Source organism: Polypterus senegalus, chromosome 17, assembly GCF_016835505.1.
Source record: "Polypterus senegalus isolate Bchr_013 chromosome 17, ASM1683550v1, whole genome shotgun sequence".
Classification (NCBI taxonomy): Eukaryota; Metazoa; Chordata; class Cladistia; order Polypteriformes; family Polypteridae; genus Polypterus; species Polypterus senegalus.
In genome coordinates this window covers 9,836,746-9,856,817 of record NC_053170.1, presented here as the reverse complement: position 1 = coordinate 9,856,817, position 20,072 = coordinate 9,836,746, and the positions used below count along the sequence as shown (strand labels likewise).

Sequence of the window (20,072 nt, the reverse complement as noted above, 5' to 3'; positions counted from 1 at the left end):
GTCCCTAGTGTGAGTATGGGGTGTGTGGGTGTGTGTGCGCGCCCTGCGGTGGGCTGGCGTCCTGGCCGGGGTTTGTGTTGGCAGGGATTGGCTCCAGCAGACCACCTTGACCCTGTTGTTAGGATATAGCGGGTTGGATAATGGATGGTTTGTTGGTTGGTTTATAAAGGCTGGTCAAATGGTAAAGCTCATTTTGTAAAGCCCACCAGATTCTATTCAGAATAAGAGACAGCTTTAGTAGTTATGGTCATAGGAATTCAAACAGAATGGCATGGAAACACAGTGGTAGAACTGCTGCCTTGCAGTGCCATTGGACACTGGTGTACGTGTCTTGGTTGTTCCCTGTGTGGAGTTTAAATGTTCTCCTCAGGTCTGCATGGGTTTCTTCCACAGTCCAAAGACGTGCAGGTTAGATGGATTATCATTTCTAAACTGGCTCTAGTGTGTGTGTGTGTGTGTGTTCTAGTGTGTGTGTGTGTGTGTGTTTGGGGGGGTGGTTGTGTTCACCCCGTGATAAACTAGTCACTCTGTCCAGTAGCTGTTCCTACCTGGTGCCCAATGACTGAAGCTCCAGCAGCCCTGTGATAGCATCTTAGGATGTTGGATGGATGCAAATGTTAAAAATGAAACAACATTGTTAAAAGCTGCAGTAGTACAATAAAGAGTATATAACAATGATACCTTTAACCAGTAAGCTGGAGTCGTCTTCAATTGTTCCCTTATTTTTTTCAATTATCAGGCTCCTCATTTCTTCAGGGATTTCCGACACACTGCAAAAAAAAAAAAACACATAGACATTTTAAAACTAAAGTCACGAGTAAACTACAACTTTCACAGCAGCAGGAGTACACTTTTAAAATGAACACAACAGGTGAAGAAATGACTCGATGATTCCAGTTCTTGGACAATCCAGAACAATGTTACTTCAGTTATTAAATACCTGTTACAGTAAAAACTGCAGAAGGACAGGCTAATGTCATTGTTGAGGTTTGGTTCAGAGATGACCACAGGCCAGTTTGTGATTTATGAAATCCGCTCATCTTTAGGACAGGCGGTGTAATCGTTTGCTTAGACAATTAGACCTGAATCAACAGAATTACAGGTTCAGATCATAAAACTGGATTACTGTGCAACACTAACACACTGGTTTTCGATATTTCTTTATTATATAAAATAAAATCCTGGAACGAGATGGGACTTTTTCAGAGAGTTCATTTCACGTCCCGCGAGACGAAACTTTGCGCCAAGAGATTTTACCAGGCCCGGGGCCGGAAATAAAAGACAAAGAGTAGATGACAAAGTAGAATGTCGTAAAGAATTCAAAAACGTTGGTGTGATACACATGCACAGCAGGTTAGAGATTATAGAAGTACTAAAATTCGAAAGTCTCAAAAACTGATAGTAAAGATCGCATTAGTGCAAACAAATAGAAATTATTACTTGGTGACATAACAGAACAGTGTTGGGATTGGCTCCAGCACACCCCCGTGACCCTGTGTTTGGATATACCGGGTTGGAGAATGACTGACTGACCACCTCTACATTAACTCCCTGACTTTGGGGGCCTTTGGAGTAGTGGAAGTCACTAACCAGTTCCTTGTTTTTTTCTTGCAGTATGGAGATCAGGGGGTTCAAGTCCCAGGTGCTCCATGCATGGAGGGCTCTTTAAGTGGTGAGAAAAGCACTATATAAATGTAAAGAATTATTATTATTTGCACAAAGAAACAAACAAAGTTTTCCACCTGACTCCTCTCCTTTGTCTTGTCCCTTTCATCAATACACCTCATAAGTACATTTCTTCCATTCTTTTTCCCTACGACGGTTGTATTTGGTGAGGTTTTTACTCATCTTCTTAGGGACTCAAGGCTGGGGGTGCTGTTAAAGAACAGGGCCTGTTAAGGCCCACTGAGACTTTTCTTGTGTGATATTGGGCTGTACATGAAATAAATTATTGCTATCATTGTGTGGAATCATCTGAGAATTTCTGCCTACAATAAGGATTGATGGATGAAATAAACAGGCAAGGAAAACGATTCAATTGAGGCAATCGTCTCTGAGTCAGGAGAGGCAGACAACCACAGGGGAAAAAAAAAAAAAAAAAAGTATTTTGTTTAAATTCTTCGATTTTTAGGCTTAAAGTTTGCTGTTGTTTAATCCTGATCTTTGGGAACCACCATGGTTTCTGGTTTTCATTTCCGCCAGTTTGTTAGCCAGAGGTCAATTCCAGTATTAAATTACCCTGGAGGCGGTACGGTGGCGCAGTGGGTAGCGCTGCTGCCTCACAGTTAGGAGACCTTTGTTCGCTTCCCAGGTCCTCCCTGCGTGGAGTTTGCATGTTCTCCCCGTGTCTGCGTGGGTTTCCTCCCACAGTCCAAAGACATGCAGGTTAGGTCTCTAGTGTGTGTGTGTGTGTGTGTGTGTGTGTGTGTGTGCTGGTGCCCTGCCCAAGGTTTGTTTCCTGCCTTGCGCCCTGTGTTGGATGGGATTAGCTCCAGCAGACCCCCGTGACCCTGTAGTTTGGATATAGCGGGTTGGTTAATAGATGGATAGAAATTACCCTGGAGAAGTGGTGAATACTTGTACATAGGCCCACCTTCCTCTCCTTTACTGTACATGCTGGTTGCCCTTGTGGGCCACCCAGCACACCCCATAGGGCATACTGCCGTTTGACTGGCTTATTCAGGACCATTCCTCCTACTGTGACTCTCACTCACTCTGTCTTGGGTGTAACTGATGCAGGATTTAGTTGTGCCCTGTGCAATACAGGTGAGCTCATACCACTGGCACCCTCTCAGCACTGGCTCACACTGCAACATGCCTATAAAAATCATGTAATATTTACTGGGGGCGAAGCGGTGGATCTGAGGCTAGGGATCTTCACTGGCAATCCTGTAAACACTGTGAAAAAAGGCGCTATATCAACACTCAGCCTGACGCAGGAGGCATACTGATAAAACAAATAAATGTGTTATTTTCTTTTTCTTCACCTGTGGGCAACGCCTTCCTCGTTCCCACAGGCACAACACATTCCAACAAACACAATACTTTTCTTTTTCTTTTTCTCTTTCTTTCTCCACCACTCCTCTCTGACAAGCTTTGTCTCCCTCCTCCCGACTCTGGCTCCCGGTGTGGTGCCAGCTGGCTCCTTGTATAGCCCACCCGGAAGTGCTCCAGGTGCCTGATGACCAATTTCCAGCTGCACTTCTGGGTTTGCCAGACGAACCGCCCCACACGGGCTCAGAAACCACTGCAGTGCCCCCTGGCAGCACCCCCGGATCCCAACAGGGTTATAGAGATAGAGAACTCCATCTCCCATGAAGCCCTGCTGGAATCTGAGTCACCACTGCTACACATGGGGACTGCCCTCTAGCGTCCTAGGGGAGGTACTGTTCTGTCCATACTTGTTGCCCCAGGGACATACAAAGAAGAGGCGTCCCGGCCATGCAAATGGCCAAAGTGACTCTATTTCGTTAGGCCCCTGAGCAAGGCCCTTAACCTGCAATTGCTCCGTCCTGAGTATGACGTTAATCTGCAACCAGCCCTGCACGTAGGCTCTTCAACCTACAGGGAAAAACCTGGGGGTCGGTGGCAGGATTGGCACTCCAGCCACCATAAAAAAATAAATAAATAAAAAAAACTCCCACTGGTTCTATTCCATCTGACCTAGCGTGGTGTCGAGGTGCCACCCACATTGCAAGGCTACACTCAGGTCCTAATCTTGGACCCTAAGTGGGTTTGTCATGTGGTGGAGGCGGCAATGCGCTGTATCAGCGTGTGCTCCTAACAAATATTTATTGACAGCCCCCCAAAAACAACAGAAACAAGTGGAAGCACTATTACTGTAAATGCAGACATTGGCACCAGATTACAAAAACTCGACCAGTACTTGGATGGGAGACCATCTAAGAAAGGCTTGAGTTTGCTGCTGATCAGCAGGGGGCGCTTACCCTGCGGCCGGAACTGTTGATGCTAGTGCCTCAGTGCAGTGACGAGGACACTTGTGCGGCAAAAATGGCACCGGCCCTTCAAATGAGACATAAAACCGGGGTTACGACTCTCTCTGATGATGAAAGATCCCAGGGCATCTTTCGAAAAGAGTAGGGTGTACCCTGATACCGCAGCTAAAACTCCCCCAAAGTCCAGGCCTTAACACAATGCCTCACTCTCTTCAGGCCGCCCTCCTTTCTTCTCCTCCTGAGCTCTGTCCTTCTCCTTACCCGACTCCAGCCAACGAATTGAGGGAGGCGGCCCCTTTTATCCCCACCCGGACGTGCTCCAGGTGCCTCCCGATAATCTTCCACTGGCACTCCCCAGTGTGGCGGAAGTACTGGCTGTGCACCCGGAAGCACTCCGGTTGTCCCTGGTGGTCCCCCCCAGCACTTCCAAGTGCTGAGGGCCAGGGTTCATCAGGCATTTGGGCGCCCCCGGGTGGTGACCACGGGCCCCTTTAGGGTTGAGCTACTAAGCTCTTTTCCTGTGGTCCCCAAAGCCAGCAGGGCAGTCGCTCTCAAGTGGTATGGAGGAGGCGAAAGCCCTCCTCCAGTCCTCCTGGGTGTCCCGGATAGGTACCACCCCCAGCCACTCGCCACAGTGCCAACTTTTTTTTTGAGTCTTTTGAATTCCAGTTTTCATGATCTCTAACCTGCTCTGCATGTGTTTGGCCACCTTGTTTTTTAACCTCTTTATGACATTTTACTTTGTTTTCTACTCTGTCTTTTATTTCTGACCTCGCTTTGTCCTGCTTTCTTTTCAATGACACCTGGTCCGTGGTGATTACTTTGCCTTTTTTCGAGTAATAATTTCCGTTTGTTTGCGCTACTGCAATCTTTACTTTCTTTTTTTATACTTTCTAATTTTCCTACTTTCATATTCTTTAACTTTCTCCACATGTGTATCATGTCAACGTTTTTATTTTTGGAGCCTTTCGAATTCCACTGCTTTCATAATCTCTAACCGGCTCTGCATGTGTATAGCGGCAACGTTTGTGAACGTCTTTATGAAGTTCTACTTTGTCTTTTAATTCTGAGTCCGATTGGACGTGCTTTTTTTCAATTCCACTTGTTCCGGGCTGTTAATTACTTTCCTTATTTTCTGAATTAGCACCTCGATTATTCTTTATCTTTTTTGCTCTTTTTTCTCTCCAACGCATTTGAGTCTCTTTTCTCCGCACTGCTTTCTTCTTTGCTTAGTCGTTGACATTTCATTTATAACGTACTGTCCTTATACGCTTTATATGCGCCGAGAGCCCTCGATCTGTGTGTGCACAAAGCCTCCTTGACACGACAGTGTGTTGCTGCCCGTGGTCTTATTTATTTGTAAATAGGGCATGTCTTGCAAGAATCTCATGTTCTACGTCATCGCGAGAATCTCTTGGCACAAAGTCTCGTGATTAAGGTCCCTGCGAGACGCTCCGTGGCCAATCTCTTTATTCTCGCGGGTCTTTTAAGTGTCTTCCGTGACCTTAACATGAAGATCACGCCTTGTCTCCCGTCTTTCTCTCTAAGGATTTTTTTTTTTTTTTACAATAGAGAGATATTACATTATTATTATTATTACCAAGATGACTTTAGACTCATTTGTACACCACATTCTGTTTTAATCTGTGCTAACTGTAACTTATGAGTTGATTTGGCATACGCTTCACCATACAAGAAACTGCATCCAAAAGGGATTAAGGGAATGACGAAGACGAGGCAAATTACTCATATATAAGGGAGGGACGGCAACAGGAATCTGGATTTGAGTACTGTGTCGTAAAATGTAGGCAAGGAAACCGTTGTAATAGAATTAGAATCGAGAGGCTTCAAAGAAGCCTGAAAAGAAAAAATAAATAAATAAAAAGTCAATGAGTGATGAGTATAAAATGCAGTTATGATTAAAACCTGCTGCATCCCAGGAAAATTCTGCTTAAGAAATATGTGTATGATTCAACTCTTTGTACTGAGCCGTCGCAGGAAAAGATGAATTCAGGAACTCAACCCCCCCAGAGATTCAGGATGGGGACTTTGAGAGGAGAACTCCCAGAACACCATCTCCACAACACTGAAGAATACAAGCAATGTTCAAGTTTACTGCTGGAAGAACACCAGTCACAGTAGCCAAGCGGCCATTAACAAGAGGTGCATTGTAGTCGCACAGAGGTCAGGCTGAAAGCAAATAAACAATGTGAGCTCTGTGACAAGTGCTTAAAAAAAAAATAAATAAATAAGACCAACAGAAACAAATGAGCCGGAGAGGCAGAGAACATCCAAATAAAAAGAAAATGCAATTTGAATGAAATATGCAGGGGTGCATGCAACACTATGATTCATCTGTGATGGGGCTGGCTGGGAAAGGGGGTCTCAGCTCAAGTCTCTCTTTAGTAAAAGCCAGTCAGGGACTTTGTGAAAGCCGCAGCATTTGACTCTTTACCCATCCTTACACAGCGCCTTCAGGTGTCCCCTTACACAGGAACCCACTCACTGCGGCACTTCTAAATTTAGACTGGGAACACACAAAAACAGCAATGTCCGTGTCTCCTACTGCAAACCTCATCCAAAGAGGAAATGATATCTGCTAATCAATGGCTCTCAGGATGTTCCTCCAATAATTTATAGAACCTAACAGTGCAGTCTCCTCCTATGTTTTAATATCCTCCGGCTCGGTAATGCAAACTGTGGCCCCGGGGACTTGCGATTGATTGATTTAGTCATTTTCTCAGAGATGCCGGATGAATGGCAGTTATAGATTTAGGGCTCAACACATTTTAAAAGCTAGTTCTGTCTCGATAGGATCTGTACATCATGTGAGGTTTTCTAACCAGGTAACATTCTAGTTTTTATAAACATTTGGGCAAGAAAAGTCTTTTGAAAACAGCACTGAGGGTTTCTGCTGAAGTGACATTGCTGTAAGCTGGACGTGCTCCTTAATCAAACGATCCGATTCTATGACATCTTACTCTGTGTCCCAGTTGACATAAATGAAGAGTAGATGAAGAAGACTTCATATATATTTTTTTTTTAATATTGACTTACTTCATGAAAGATATCAGCAATCATCTCAGAACACAAGACTCTGCACTAGCACCGGATAGGTACGGTCTAAATAGTGAAGAATCAAGTTTTGTTTTCTCTTTTTCATCTCACATCCGCAAAGATGTGCTTGATAGGTGAATTGTGGAGGGCAGACTGACTCTGTGTGCAGGACTGTGTTGGTGCCGAGTCCAAGGGTGGTCCCTGCCTTGCACTCCATACTGCCGGGTTAGGCTCAGGGACCCCCATGACTCTGTTCTGGACCACGTTTTTGTTTAGTTCAATAGAACTGAAAAGAAAAGGAAGAATACAAAAGATTTTACTTACTGTAAGTTGTATTAGTATAATTAGGTTTATTAAACTATTCTTTATTTTCTGTTTATGTATACAAAATACATATATATATATACATACACACACACATATTCATAGCATCTATAGTCTGAGTCCCAGTCTAATTGTATAGGGTATCGTATTGACCTTTCTATGATCGTTTCTCGCAACAGAGAGGGCGTGGCGGATGTTTGCCGACAGGCAGACCAACCACGTGTGTATATATATATATATATATATATATAAATATATATATATATATATAAAAATATATATATATATATATAAATATATATATATATATATATAACACATATATATATATATATATATACACACACACACACACTCACACATACATACAATATTTACATACATACATACATACATACATATATATATATACATATATACACTAATGGTACTGCTATGTACAGTATATACAGGGTGGTGCACGAAAAACAGCACCATATCCGACTCCAACGTCAATGTACGTTTCTTAGCCTGTACACAAAACGAGCAACAGCGTCCGATTCTTTTTGTAGTTTGCAACTGACCCAGTCTTACTCCACTTTCTTCACCAACTAATGAATACTGCTCTTTGCTGGTAGGTTTACGCCAGGAAACTTCTGTACAAAAATGTCCCGCGTTTCCTTAAAAGAACTGGTAGACACATAGGCCTCCACTATTCCAATCCTCTATTGCAGAGAATACATCTTCTGCATCTCTTTCACGCATGTCTGTACCTTCTGGCTCACAGCTTCCTTACTAATGCACAGTTGGGGTTGCTGACCCTATCGGGACAACAAGTCTGCACGATCGCGATAGCTCGAACCGGCCGGTTGGAGATGGTTCGGTTTTTCGTGTGCCACCCTTTACAATTTTTGAGGACAATTTATATGCTACATATGGTATGTGTGTTTAATGTGATGGCAAACAGGTTGAGACATTCCTGTAAATCACCTTGCACATGTTTTGTGAATAAATTGTTTCCGCCATTCAAATGTTAACATAATTTTGACTCACCCTGTATGTGTCTGTCTGTCTAGTCTGGAAGAGTGAGGCAGCCCAGAGGTGCGAGGCTACAGCATGAACATGAAAGAAATCAACATATACACACATAGGCTCACACATTTTACATATACATATATACACACACATATATACATATATACACACACACATATATATATATATATATTTTTTTTACACACGTGTGGATAGGAGGCAGTCAATGGGCTCAACTAAAGATGGAACATAGTCTTCTCTTACCCCCCTTTGCAGATCATCTGATGGGAAAACCACCTAAAGCCAACCAGGTTCTACTTCTGTCTCCAGACCACACCCTCTTACTGACCTCATTTCCGCCTGTTCCCACTGGACCCTCCTCTTCCTTCCCACTGTCTATAAAGCCTAACACCTGCCTTTCCCTTGCAGTACCATTCTGGACTCGGTCATCAGAGATTGCTCAGTGGCAGATCCACTACTCTTGAAATAAAAGCATAAAATATACAGGATGGGTCCCCCAAACCTTTTCTGGCTATCTTGTGTTTCACATACATACATATTTTTTACTATAGATATTACATAAATATATGGAAGTGAAGGTCTGTGATACAGTCTGCATATTTGTACCTAGAGATCCACAAATGGAGAAAATGAGTCACGAGGAATGGCAGAAAATCCACAAAGCCAGGTGGGTCAAGCTTGTTGCGTCAAACCCAAGAAGAACCCAGGAAGTAATTGCTACCATAGCTGTTTCAACTAAGTACTAGGTAAAGGTTCTGGATACTTGTGTCACTGTGATAATTCAGTTGTTTTGTTATCTTGAATAAATGTTTAAAAAAATGCCACACACAATTGCTTGATCTTCAGTCAAAAAAACTGCATCTTAGACTCACCTGATCACATCAGGTCACTCTTGTCCTTTCTTGGAAAACTCCAGGCATGTTTCCACATGGTTCTTTTGGAGTCATGGCTTATTTCAGCGTATCTCAACCTTTAAGTATTTGCGACCCGAGTTTTCATAACAGTTTTAATCGCGCCCCCCTAACGTTTTTTTGAAAGAAGCCCACTAATACCAATTTGTTCTTTTTTAATTAATGATATATCATAGATGCATATTTTATTATACCTGCTTAACTTTTATCAACATTTATCTAACTCTATATTTATTTTTCTAGTATAGGAATGTAGTTTAAGTTAATTTGTTTTGGTTTCAATAGATGTATTTTTCATATTTTTGATTCTTGTTTTCTTTTTTTCACATCTTCGCGCCCCACAGTTTGAGAACCACTGGCTTATTTTGTACCAACTTCTCATGCAGGCCCATGTTCTGCTTCTTGACATGGCTGTGTCCAGTTCATCTTTCCTCTATAACTCCTTCAAAGTGACTGTTGGCCTGTCTAAGCCTTCTCTTTGCTTGCCAAGAAAGTTCTGAGGGGCAGCCTTTTGTTGGCAGTGTCTGAGTACTTTGACGTACCTTCAACGTCCTGCCCACCAAGACATGCAAACACTTCAGCATTGTTTTGTGCCCACTTCCTAATTTATCTCTTTGTATTATTTTATCCTTAACTTCTTTTCACGCTACCCTGTGGGGTTTTCATTCAGAAAAGGTGGCAGTTATTTTAATGGCCTCCACCAGTGAATCAATTGAATGGCAACTGTGTCCTCGTTACCCAATTGTTTACCACCTGTGTAAACACAGAGCTCCCAGCACAAACGGACTGAATACAGTACTTATCCAAACAGCCTTTGTTTCTTAAGATGCTTTCTAACATCAAACAATGAAAACTTAAAAAAAAAAAAAAAAAAAGAATGAACATTTAGTGCTTTGAAGTAAAAACATCACAGAGAATAACATGTCACTCTAGGATTCGTTATTCAGTAATGTTAGAGAAACACAGTTGGTTAAGGACTGTGCTGAACACTGCAGCTGCGAGCACATCACGGCCATCCTGCTGCGTCTTCACTGGCCCCTGTGTCTTACGTGACCAACTATAAAATACTACTGCTAGCCTATAAAGCAGAGTTCTCGCCTAAAACGGAGTCAGATCCGTTACGACAATCGATCAAACTGCTTGTAAACAGTAGTCTTAATAGTCGGTGCAGTGTCACCATAAACCGATTTTAACATCTGATGGGTTTCCGGTCCTGGAGGGCCGCAGTGGCTGCAGGTTTTCATTCTAACCGTCTTCTTCATTAGTGACCAGTTTTTGCAGCTAATTAACTTCTTTTGCCTTAGTTTCAATTAATTTGACTCAGGCCCCTTAGTTGTTTGTTTTTCATTAATATCACTGGTCAACAAGCAAGCAGTTTGCTACTGGGATTCTTTCACCTTTAACAAATTTCACTTGCTGACTCCAAATCTGAAAACCGGTTGTCTCCAGCACGTCCCATTTTGTTTTTTTTAGTTATGATGTTCCAAGCCTTGGACAACTAGGGTGACTGGACAGTAAAGGCAATGCATTTCAGCATTTAAGAAATAAGTTTGGTCTCGAGAAAAGTGAAGCCAAAATAAGGAAGGTGTTTTTGTTGGCCCTGAAATCTGTGAACAGATGCTTGATGATGAGTTCCAAAGGGAACTGAAGCCCACTGAATCTGCCCCCTCATTCGTGCGGGTTGTCCAGAATTTTCTTGACAGTTACAGAGGAGAGAAATTATGCTGAGCTGGAGCATATTAGCTTACGGGAGCCGGAATGTCACTGAAGACGCATTTTTTACATTCTCATCTCGACTTTTTTCCACCAAATCTGGGCGATGTCAACGATGAGCATAGGGTAAGATTTCATCAAGATATAAAGGTGATGGGAAACGGATATCGGGAAAAAATTCACTCCAAGCATGATGGGTGACTACTGTTGGTTCATGCAAAGAGAGACGGATGTGCAGTACAAGTGCAAAAGCGAGTGCCTCCAACATTTTGGAGCACGCTGACCTCACTTTTATATTGAGGTAAATTGACATAAATATGCTTTAATGTGTCTCTGGTATCGTCTTCTGGTTTGTTTTCGGAATAAACACATCAAAAAAAATTTGGTGGGACAGAGTCCAAACTCCAGATACTGTGTTGATATATTATATTCATATTCAAAAGTGTCAAAACGTCAATGATGTGTATTTCAAAAACCTGACATGCTAGCTTAATTCTGATTTCATATATGAAATCAGTGTAAAAAACGTAATAAAGAGATGCTCTCAAGTTCCCAGAAGCAAACAAAAAATATTTTTTTTGTAGACCAGTGTTAGCAGCCAAACAATAATGGGGAGGCATGGTGGCGCAGTGGTAACGCTGCTGCCTCGCAGTTAGGAGACTTGGGTTTGTATCCTGTGTCCTCCTTGCTCTGGTCTCCTCTCACAGTCCATAGACATGCAGGTTAGGTGCAATGACGATCCTAAATTGTCCCTAGTGTGTGCTTGGTGTGTGGGTGACCTGCACTGCCCGGGGTTTGTTATTGCCTTGCGCCCTGTGTTGGCTGGGATTGACTCCCCGTGATCTTGTGTTAGGATATAGTGGGTTTGATAATGACGGACTGACTGACTGACAGACAATAATGAGACACATAACGAGCTGCCTCTGGACCAGCTAACCTGTACCCATCACACGATAAGTGAAAATAAAGAAAGGTGATGGTCTCAATAAGGCTGATCTGCTCAGGTCACCAAAAGAATATGACGACATTCTTAGAAAAACCAGAAAAACCAACAGTTTTGGAAATGTCTGCTGTGACAGAATGAGAGCAGCAACAAGCCATGGAGATAAATAACGAGTTTAATTAACGGAAAGAGTCTGCTTCTCATTAAGAGGCTGGCTGGCATTTGAAGCCCACAATTTAGCTGGTCACCTGTTGGCTCGATTCATGTCTCATTTCTGTTTGGCTGTCAATAAATGAAGAAAAGAATAAAATCAGAGGGACTGAACCCTTAAAAACATGAAGGGAAAAGGAGTCTCGTTGTGCCCCCAAAACTAAATTGTGTTCTTGGTGCTCGCCTTCAGCTTTATGGCACCCCGACTTTGGATCAACTACCCTACATGGAAAAACTGCGAGTGTGCTTCCCCTCGACTTTCTCGCAAACTGAGACAGGGGAAAACGTCATCAGAACCACCTCTGGTTGTACAATATTACTCAAATACGAGGCGTGATCAAAAAGTACGGTGAATGTTGATGCTGACCTCCATCCAAGAGGAGTGCCAAACAATTCAATGCCGGTTCTGACAGGTCCATCCTAGAGCCGAGTTTGTGACCAGATTCTTGTTTGATCCTGTGAGTCGTTTGTGAGCCACAGTTGAGTTCAAGTGTGTTTTTCACGTTTGTCGTTAATAATGGATATAGAGCAACGCATTGACATGAAATTTTGTTTCAAATTGCAAAAAGATCAGGAAACCCATCAGATGCTAAAATCGGTTTATGGTATTAATGAAAAACAAACAACTAAGGGGCATGAGTCAAATTAATTGAAACTAAGGCAAAAGAAGTTAAATAGCAGCACAAACTGGTCACTAATGAAGAAGACGGTTAGAATGAAAACCTGCAGCCACTGCGGCCCTCCAGGACCGGAAACCCATCAGATGATAAAATCGGTTTATGGTGACACTGCACCGACAATTAAGACTACTGTTTACAAGCAGTTTGATCGATTGTCGTAATGGATCTGACTCGGTTGAAGACGAGAAAAGATCAGGATGTCCTTCAACATCAATAACCGAGGAAAATGTTGAACAGTTTCATTCTTCATCATGACAACGCGCCTTGTCACCATCCCTTTCTAGTACAACAATTTCTGTCGAATAAAAACATTACACTATGTCTGCAACCACCTTATTCGCTGGATCTGGCACTGTGTGACTTCTGGCTGTTCCCTAAATTGAAAATGACTACGAAAGGCAAACGATATCAATCCATTGAGGACATCCAGGCAGCCAGGACAGCCCATCTAAAGACACTCTCGAAAGGAAACTTCCAGAATGGCTTCGCAAAATGGCAGGAGCGTCGGGAGAAGTGCATTCGAAGTGGAGGAGAGGATTCTAAGGGTGACTAGTAGTTGGAAATCTTTTACTGCAATAAACATTTCTTTTTTAAAACATTCACCGTATTTTTTGATCACACCTTGTATCATATCTCTTTGTTTCTCATCATAACTACAGTGGAACCTGGGATTGCAAGTAACTTGGTTTGTGGGTGTTTTGCAAGATGAGGTCAAATTTGTAATAAATTTTGACTTGAGAGAGAGAGAGAGATAGATAGATAAATATGAAAGGCACTATATAATAGATAGATAGATATGAAAGGCACTATATGATAGATAGATAGATAGATATGAAAGGCACTATATGATAGATAGATAGATAGATAGATAGATAGATAGATAGATAGATAGATAGATAGATAGATATGAAAGGCACTATATGATAGATAGATAGATAGATAGATAGATAGATAGATAGATAGATAGATAGATAATAGATAGATAGATAGATAGATAATCCCAAGGGGAAATTCACATACTCCAGTAGCATACGCTTTGTCTGCCGAGCATCACATAATCAGAACTGAGCTGATGGTTCTTCTCTCTCTCGCTGCGGGCTTGTGGGTAATCATCTCCCATTCTCAGGCTCACTCATATAATAATAATTCTTTACATTTATATAATGCTCTTCTCAATACTCAAAGTGCTCAGCAATTGCAGGTTAAGGGCCTTGCTCAAGGGGCATTTGCGGGATTTGAACTGGCAACCTTCCGATTGCCAGTGCAGATCCTGAGCCTCAGAGCCACCACTCCGGTCATATATAGTCAACATCCGTACGAGCGTATACTGTTTACTATAGCATTGTGACCACGTGTGTGTGTGTGTGTTGTAACATGCGAGTCCCTGTCATGTACCCCAAAACACGAGGCTGAGTTTCAGTACTTTAGCGACAGCAGCTTTATTCAGCTTGAAACAGGAACAGCGTGGTTATTTATTGTAGCAGGATCTGCCACTCTCCTATACACAGACACAGCAGTCAGGCAGGGTCGGGGCCAGGTTAGTGGCCATGTAATACTGTGCCATGCATTTATAAATTTTCCTTGTATTACCCATTGACGGCATGTGCTTACAGCATGTCCGAGATCTTTTCAGATTCGCTTTTATTGCAAACTGCTACAGCGCTGGGAGCCTGCGGTTGCTTCGGGACGCTCTTCCACATGTTGTCCCGTTGGGTGGAATCCCACAAGAGTTTAGAAACTCACTCACACCAGCCATAATTCTTTTCAAAAGGTAAAGTGCAGGTTAATTTGTTTTATGTATTTTGACTTTATATTTTATATTAATCATTTTTATATGAATAGTTTTGGGTTGTGGAACGAATCATTATTTCTTATGGGGCAATTCGCTTTGATATACGAGTGCTTTGGATTACAAGCATGATTCCAGAACAAATTATACTCGCAATCCAAGGTTCCACTATACTTGATAATATCGATACACAATCATTTATCGCTATTCATAATTAAACTTCATATTAAAATTATATTTATATAATTAAAATTATATTTATATTCTCAGGGAGGTCAAAAATGGTGGTGGAATTTTTTCATGATAACATACACTCACCTAAAGGATTATTAGGACCACCATACTAATACGGTGTTTGACCCCCTTTCGCCTTCAGAACTGCCTTAATTCTACGTGGCATTGATTCAACAAGGTGCTGAAAGCATTCTTTAGAAATGTTGGCCCATATTGATAGGATAGCATCTTGCAGTTGATGGAGATTTGTGGGATGCACATCCAGGGCACGAAGCTCCCGTTCCACCACATCCCAAAGATGCTCTATTGGGTTGAGATCTGGTGACTGTGGGGGCCATTTTAGTACAGTGAACTCATTGTCATGTTCAAGAAACCAATTTGAAATGATTCGAGCTTTGTGACATGGTGCATTATCCTGCTGGAAGTAGCCATCAGAGGATGGGTACATGGTGGTCATGAAGGGATGGACATGGTCAGAAACAATGCTCAGGTAGCCCGTGGCATTTAAACGATGCCCAATTGGCACTAAGGGGCCTAAAGTGTGCCAAGAAAACATCCCCACACCATTACACCACCACCACCAGCCTGCACAGTGGTAACAAGGCATGATGGATCCATGTTCTCATTCTGTTTACGCCAAATTCTGACTCTACCATTTGAATGTCTCAACAGAAATCGAGACTCATCAGACCAGGCAACATTTTTCCAGTCTTCAGCTATCCAATTTTGGTGAGCTCGTGCAAATTGTAGCCTCTTTTTCCTATTTGTAGTGGAGATGAGTGGTACCCGGTGGGGTCTTCTGCTGTTGTAGCCCATCCGCCTCAAGGTTGTGCGTGTTGTGGCTTCATAAATGCTTTGCTGCATACCTCGGTTGTAACGAGTGGTTATTTCAGTCAAAGTTGCTCTTCTATCAGCTTGAATCAGTCGGCCCATTCATTCTCCTCTGACCTCTAGCATCAACAAGGCATTTTCGCCCACAGGACTGCCGCATACTGGATGTTTTTCCCTTTTCACACCATTCTTTGTAAACCCTAGAAATGGTTGTGCGTGAAAATCCCAGTAACTGAGCAGATTGTGAAATACTCAGACCGGCCCGTCTGGCACCAACAACCATGCCACGCTAAAAAAATTGCTTAAATCACCTTTCTTTCCCATTCTGACATTCAGTTTGGAGTTCAGGAGATTGTCTTGACCAGGACCACACCCCTAAATGCATTGAAGCAACTGCCATGTGATTGGTTGATTAGATAATTGCATTAATGAGAAATTGAACAGGTGTTCCTAATAATCCTTTAGGTGAGTGTATGCATTACCGAGATTACATGCAAAGTAAAAAGAGTTCTAGTCACCTAAAAACATAGAAAAAGTCAGTCAGTCATTTGCCAACCTGCTATATCCAAACACAGGGCCACGGGGGTCTGCTGGAGCCAATCGCAGCCAGCACAGGGCACAAGGCAGGAAACAAACCCCGGGCAGAGCACCAGCCCACCGCAGGGCAGACACCCACACACCAAGCACACACTAGGGACAATTTAGAATCACCAATCCACCTAACCTGCAAGTCTTTGGACTGTGGAAGTAAACCCACGCAGACACGGGGAGAACAAGCAAACTCCAAGCAGGGATGACCCGGGATGCGAACCTTACTGTGAGGCAGAAGTGCTACCACTGTGCCACCATGCCGCCCATAGAAAAAGTCTTAGTATTACAGTAATCCCTCGCTACATCGCGATTCGACTTTCGCGGCTTCACTCTATCGCGGATTTTAAATGTAAGCACATCTAGATATATATCACGGATTTTTCGCTGGTTCGTGGATTTCTGCGGACAATGGGTCTTTTAATTTATGCTACACGCTTCCTCAGTTTGTTTGCCCAGTTGATTTCATACAAGGGACGCTATTTGGCTGATGGCTTAGAAGCTACCCAATCAGAGCATGTATTACATATTAACTAAAACTCCTCAATGCTATAAGATATGCTTCCCGTGCGGAGCTTGATTGTTTGCTTGTCTCTGCCTCTATCTCACCCTCTCTGACATTCTCTGCGCCTGACGGAGGGGCTGTGAGCAGAGGTGCTGTTTGCACAGAAGCTGTTTGCCGCCCTAGTGGATACGGACGCACCTCTAAGAAATGCCGCTTTATCGCAGTGCTTCCAAAAGCACACTTATTGATTTTTTGATGGTTTGCTTTAATCTCGCTCTCTCTCTGACTTCTCTGCGCCTGACGGAGGACATGTGACCAGAGGGGCTGTTTGCACAGAGGCTGCTTGCTTAGAAGATACTGGACGCTCCTCTAAAAATGCGCGCAAACTTAAAAGCACACGTATTGATTTTTTGATTGTTTGCTTTTCTTTGCGAGCGCAAGCTCTCTGAAATTCTCTGCTCCTGAAGAGAAGAAGATCTATTTGCATTCTTTTAATTGTGAGAAAGAACTGTCATCTCTGTCTTGTCATGGAGCACAGTTTAAACTTTTGACTAAAATGTGTTATTTCATGTCTAGAGGGCTCTAATAATGTTAACAGGGTGGGAGAGTTTATAAGGGCTTAAAATATATAAAATAACTACACAAACATATGGTTTCTACTTCGCGGATTTTCATCTATCGCGGGGGGTTCTGGATTAACGCAACCCCCGCGATCGAGGAGGGATTACTGTATATAATATTTGTTGCAAGAAATTGCTACAGGTAAAACTGCATTTAGCAACCTTTAATTATGATAATGATGGTGGAAACAAAAAATATCATAAAATTAAAAGTATTACCAGGAACACGATGAGGACATAGCAACTTATTGTTCTCAATACATCTTTATATTTACATGGCATGTTCAATGTTCCCTTGTTATTGTTAAACTGATGATGTATAAATTCAAATACAATTAATAATAGTTATTGAAAGAATATGCATTATATTGAATACAGTTTTTAATATTGTGTACACATTTATATCTCCACGATACAAAAAAATGTGGATGGTTGTTTAAACAAAATACTACTTCCGGTTGAGTAATTTTTCTCAAATTTCATATCTGTTTGCCTTTTATCATTATAAATATCTATACAAAATTTGAAGCATTAAATCTTTAAAAAGTGGCGCAGTGGGAGCCTATGTACGTACTTTTAGGGGGGCGGTTTGGGACTGATGAACTTGTCACTGCACCATTTGCTATTCTGCCCACAATCCAGCTCCAGACCAAAATGGTTAAATGGGGGAGATCATGAAGCAGCCTACTTGAAAGTTGGGCTGACGGGAAGCCAGCAAAAGAAAAGCCGCTGGGGACCGCAATGATCACGGCCACCTGCGTGAGGCCTTTCCAGTACTGGAGGGACGGCATGGTGGCGCAGTGGGTAGCGCTGCTGCCTCGCAGTAAGGAGACCTGGGTTCACCTCCCGGGTCCGTGGAGTTTGCATGTTCTCCCCGTGTCTGTGTGGGTTTCCTTCCACAGTCCAAAGACATGTAGGTTAGGTGCATTTGCGATTCTAAATTGTCCCTAGTGTGTGTGTGTGTGTGTGCGCCCTGCCCGGGGTTTGTTTCCTGCCTTGCACCCCATGTTGGCTGGGATTGGCTCCAGCAGACCACCGTGACCCTGTAGTTAGGACATAGCAGGTTGGATAATGGATGGATGCATGGAATCTGTAAAAAGAAAGTTATCAGTTTTTATGCCGGGGTAATATTTTTAATATTAAAACGAATTCTGGGGGTAAGAGAAATATGGGTGCATGCAGGCTGACTAAAAAGTGTTGTTACAGAATGAGTGTGCCAGTGCCCTCTTATGGACTTTCGACCTCCTCTTTCCTAAGCCACCCAGGGCCAATTAATACCTGCCTTAAGCCTGATGCTGCCAGGGCAGGGCCCAGCCCTTCAGTGACCCTTAATTGGCTTACTTTGGCTGAAAACGTTATATCAAATACATAAGCAAGCATTCAATTAAACCAAAGTATTTCATGTGCTAAGAAGTTTTACTTTCTAGAAAAGAATAAGAAATAAAGCCACACTGACCTATGGAGGAATGTTTGATAAATCCTACAGGATGTTGCATTAATTAAATTAGCAGATGTTTCAAATTTACTAGGAAATCCAGAACATACTGGTGGCAAGAAGAAAATCTCCCTTCTTCTGTCACCCCTCCACCCACTCAGCGGAGAGGTAGCAGGGGGCACAGGCTGCACAGCCCCCCCCCCCCTTGCAGGAAAAGCAAGCCACTTAAAGAGTTTCATTTTTGTCTTTGATGTGTAAACCTGACCTGAAGATCCACTGATCTTTCTCATATGTAGAAGAAACAAACGAGATCAACATGCGCAATACTGGAAGAGAAAACCGATCCCTTTTACTGGAACTTCTCACATCACAATTTAAAAATAGGAACTAGCACACATAATTAAGTCTTTTCTTATTTCGCAGCAAGCCTGAAGGCTACAACTTCAGTTTTGTCTATTTTAAATTGTAGAAGTTGACATTTAAAACACTCGGGACTGTCATCTGAACTAATAATTTGAATATGAGGTTTGAAACAGAGGTCACACACAAATTCCAATATGTGCTAGGTGATACCTGCAAAAACCAAACAACACGCTGCTTTCACGTATACAGACATGGACAAATGTGTTGGTCTCCTTACAGCTCATTTGAAAAGTGCTGTCTGCCTCCTGAAAAGTGAGGAAATGGCAAGCAATTGTCCCCTGTGCACCTGCATGTCTTCAATGCGTCATCTAGTAAAGCAAAGCAAGAGTGACTAGAGAGCAAGTATTACTCATTCTACAGGAAAAGCCAAGCAAAATTGGCGAAGTAAAAAGATTACAATATGCAAGCTCTCGAGGCAACTCAGGCCCCTTCTTCAGGCGAGACGCAAATGGGGCCTGAGTTGCCTCAAAAGCTTGCATATTGTAATCTTTTTTAGTTAGCCAATAAAAGGTGTCATTTTGCTTGGCTTTTCTCTACATTCATAATGGCTAACATGGTACAGCACCCTAGTACTTCATTCTACAGCGATATTCTAAAATGGCCTGGACACATTTATTGGAACGACCCAAATAATTGAATTTGAGTGATTTTTCAAACCGTGTTTTCTTTATTTAGCGTCACAAGCCTCCAATCACGCAATCAGTCATTCAGCCCATTTAAATGGAGACAAGTCGTCACTCTGCTGTTTGGTGTCATCGTGTGTCCCACACTGAACATGGACCAGAGAAAGCAAAGGAGAGACTTGACTGTGGAGATCA

General features: G+C 42.5%; 1 protein-coding gene across 1 annotated transcript in view; it reads right to left on the bottom strand.

The window, feature by feature from the left end:
• LOC120518222 (pleckstrin homology domain-containing family H member 3-like) overlaps positions 1-20,072 on the bottom strand; it is a 158,606-nt gene that overhangs the window by 42,585 nt on the left and 95,949 nt on the right. Inside the window, exon 3 of the mRNA XM_039740902.1 lies at positions 682-770. Coding sequence (XP_039596836.1) covers positions 682-770 — 89 coding nt within the window. The remainder of the gene's footprint in view (positions 1-681; positions 771-20,072) is intronic.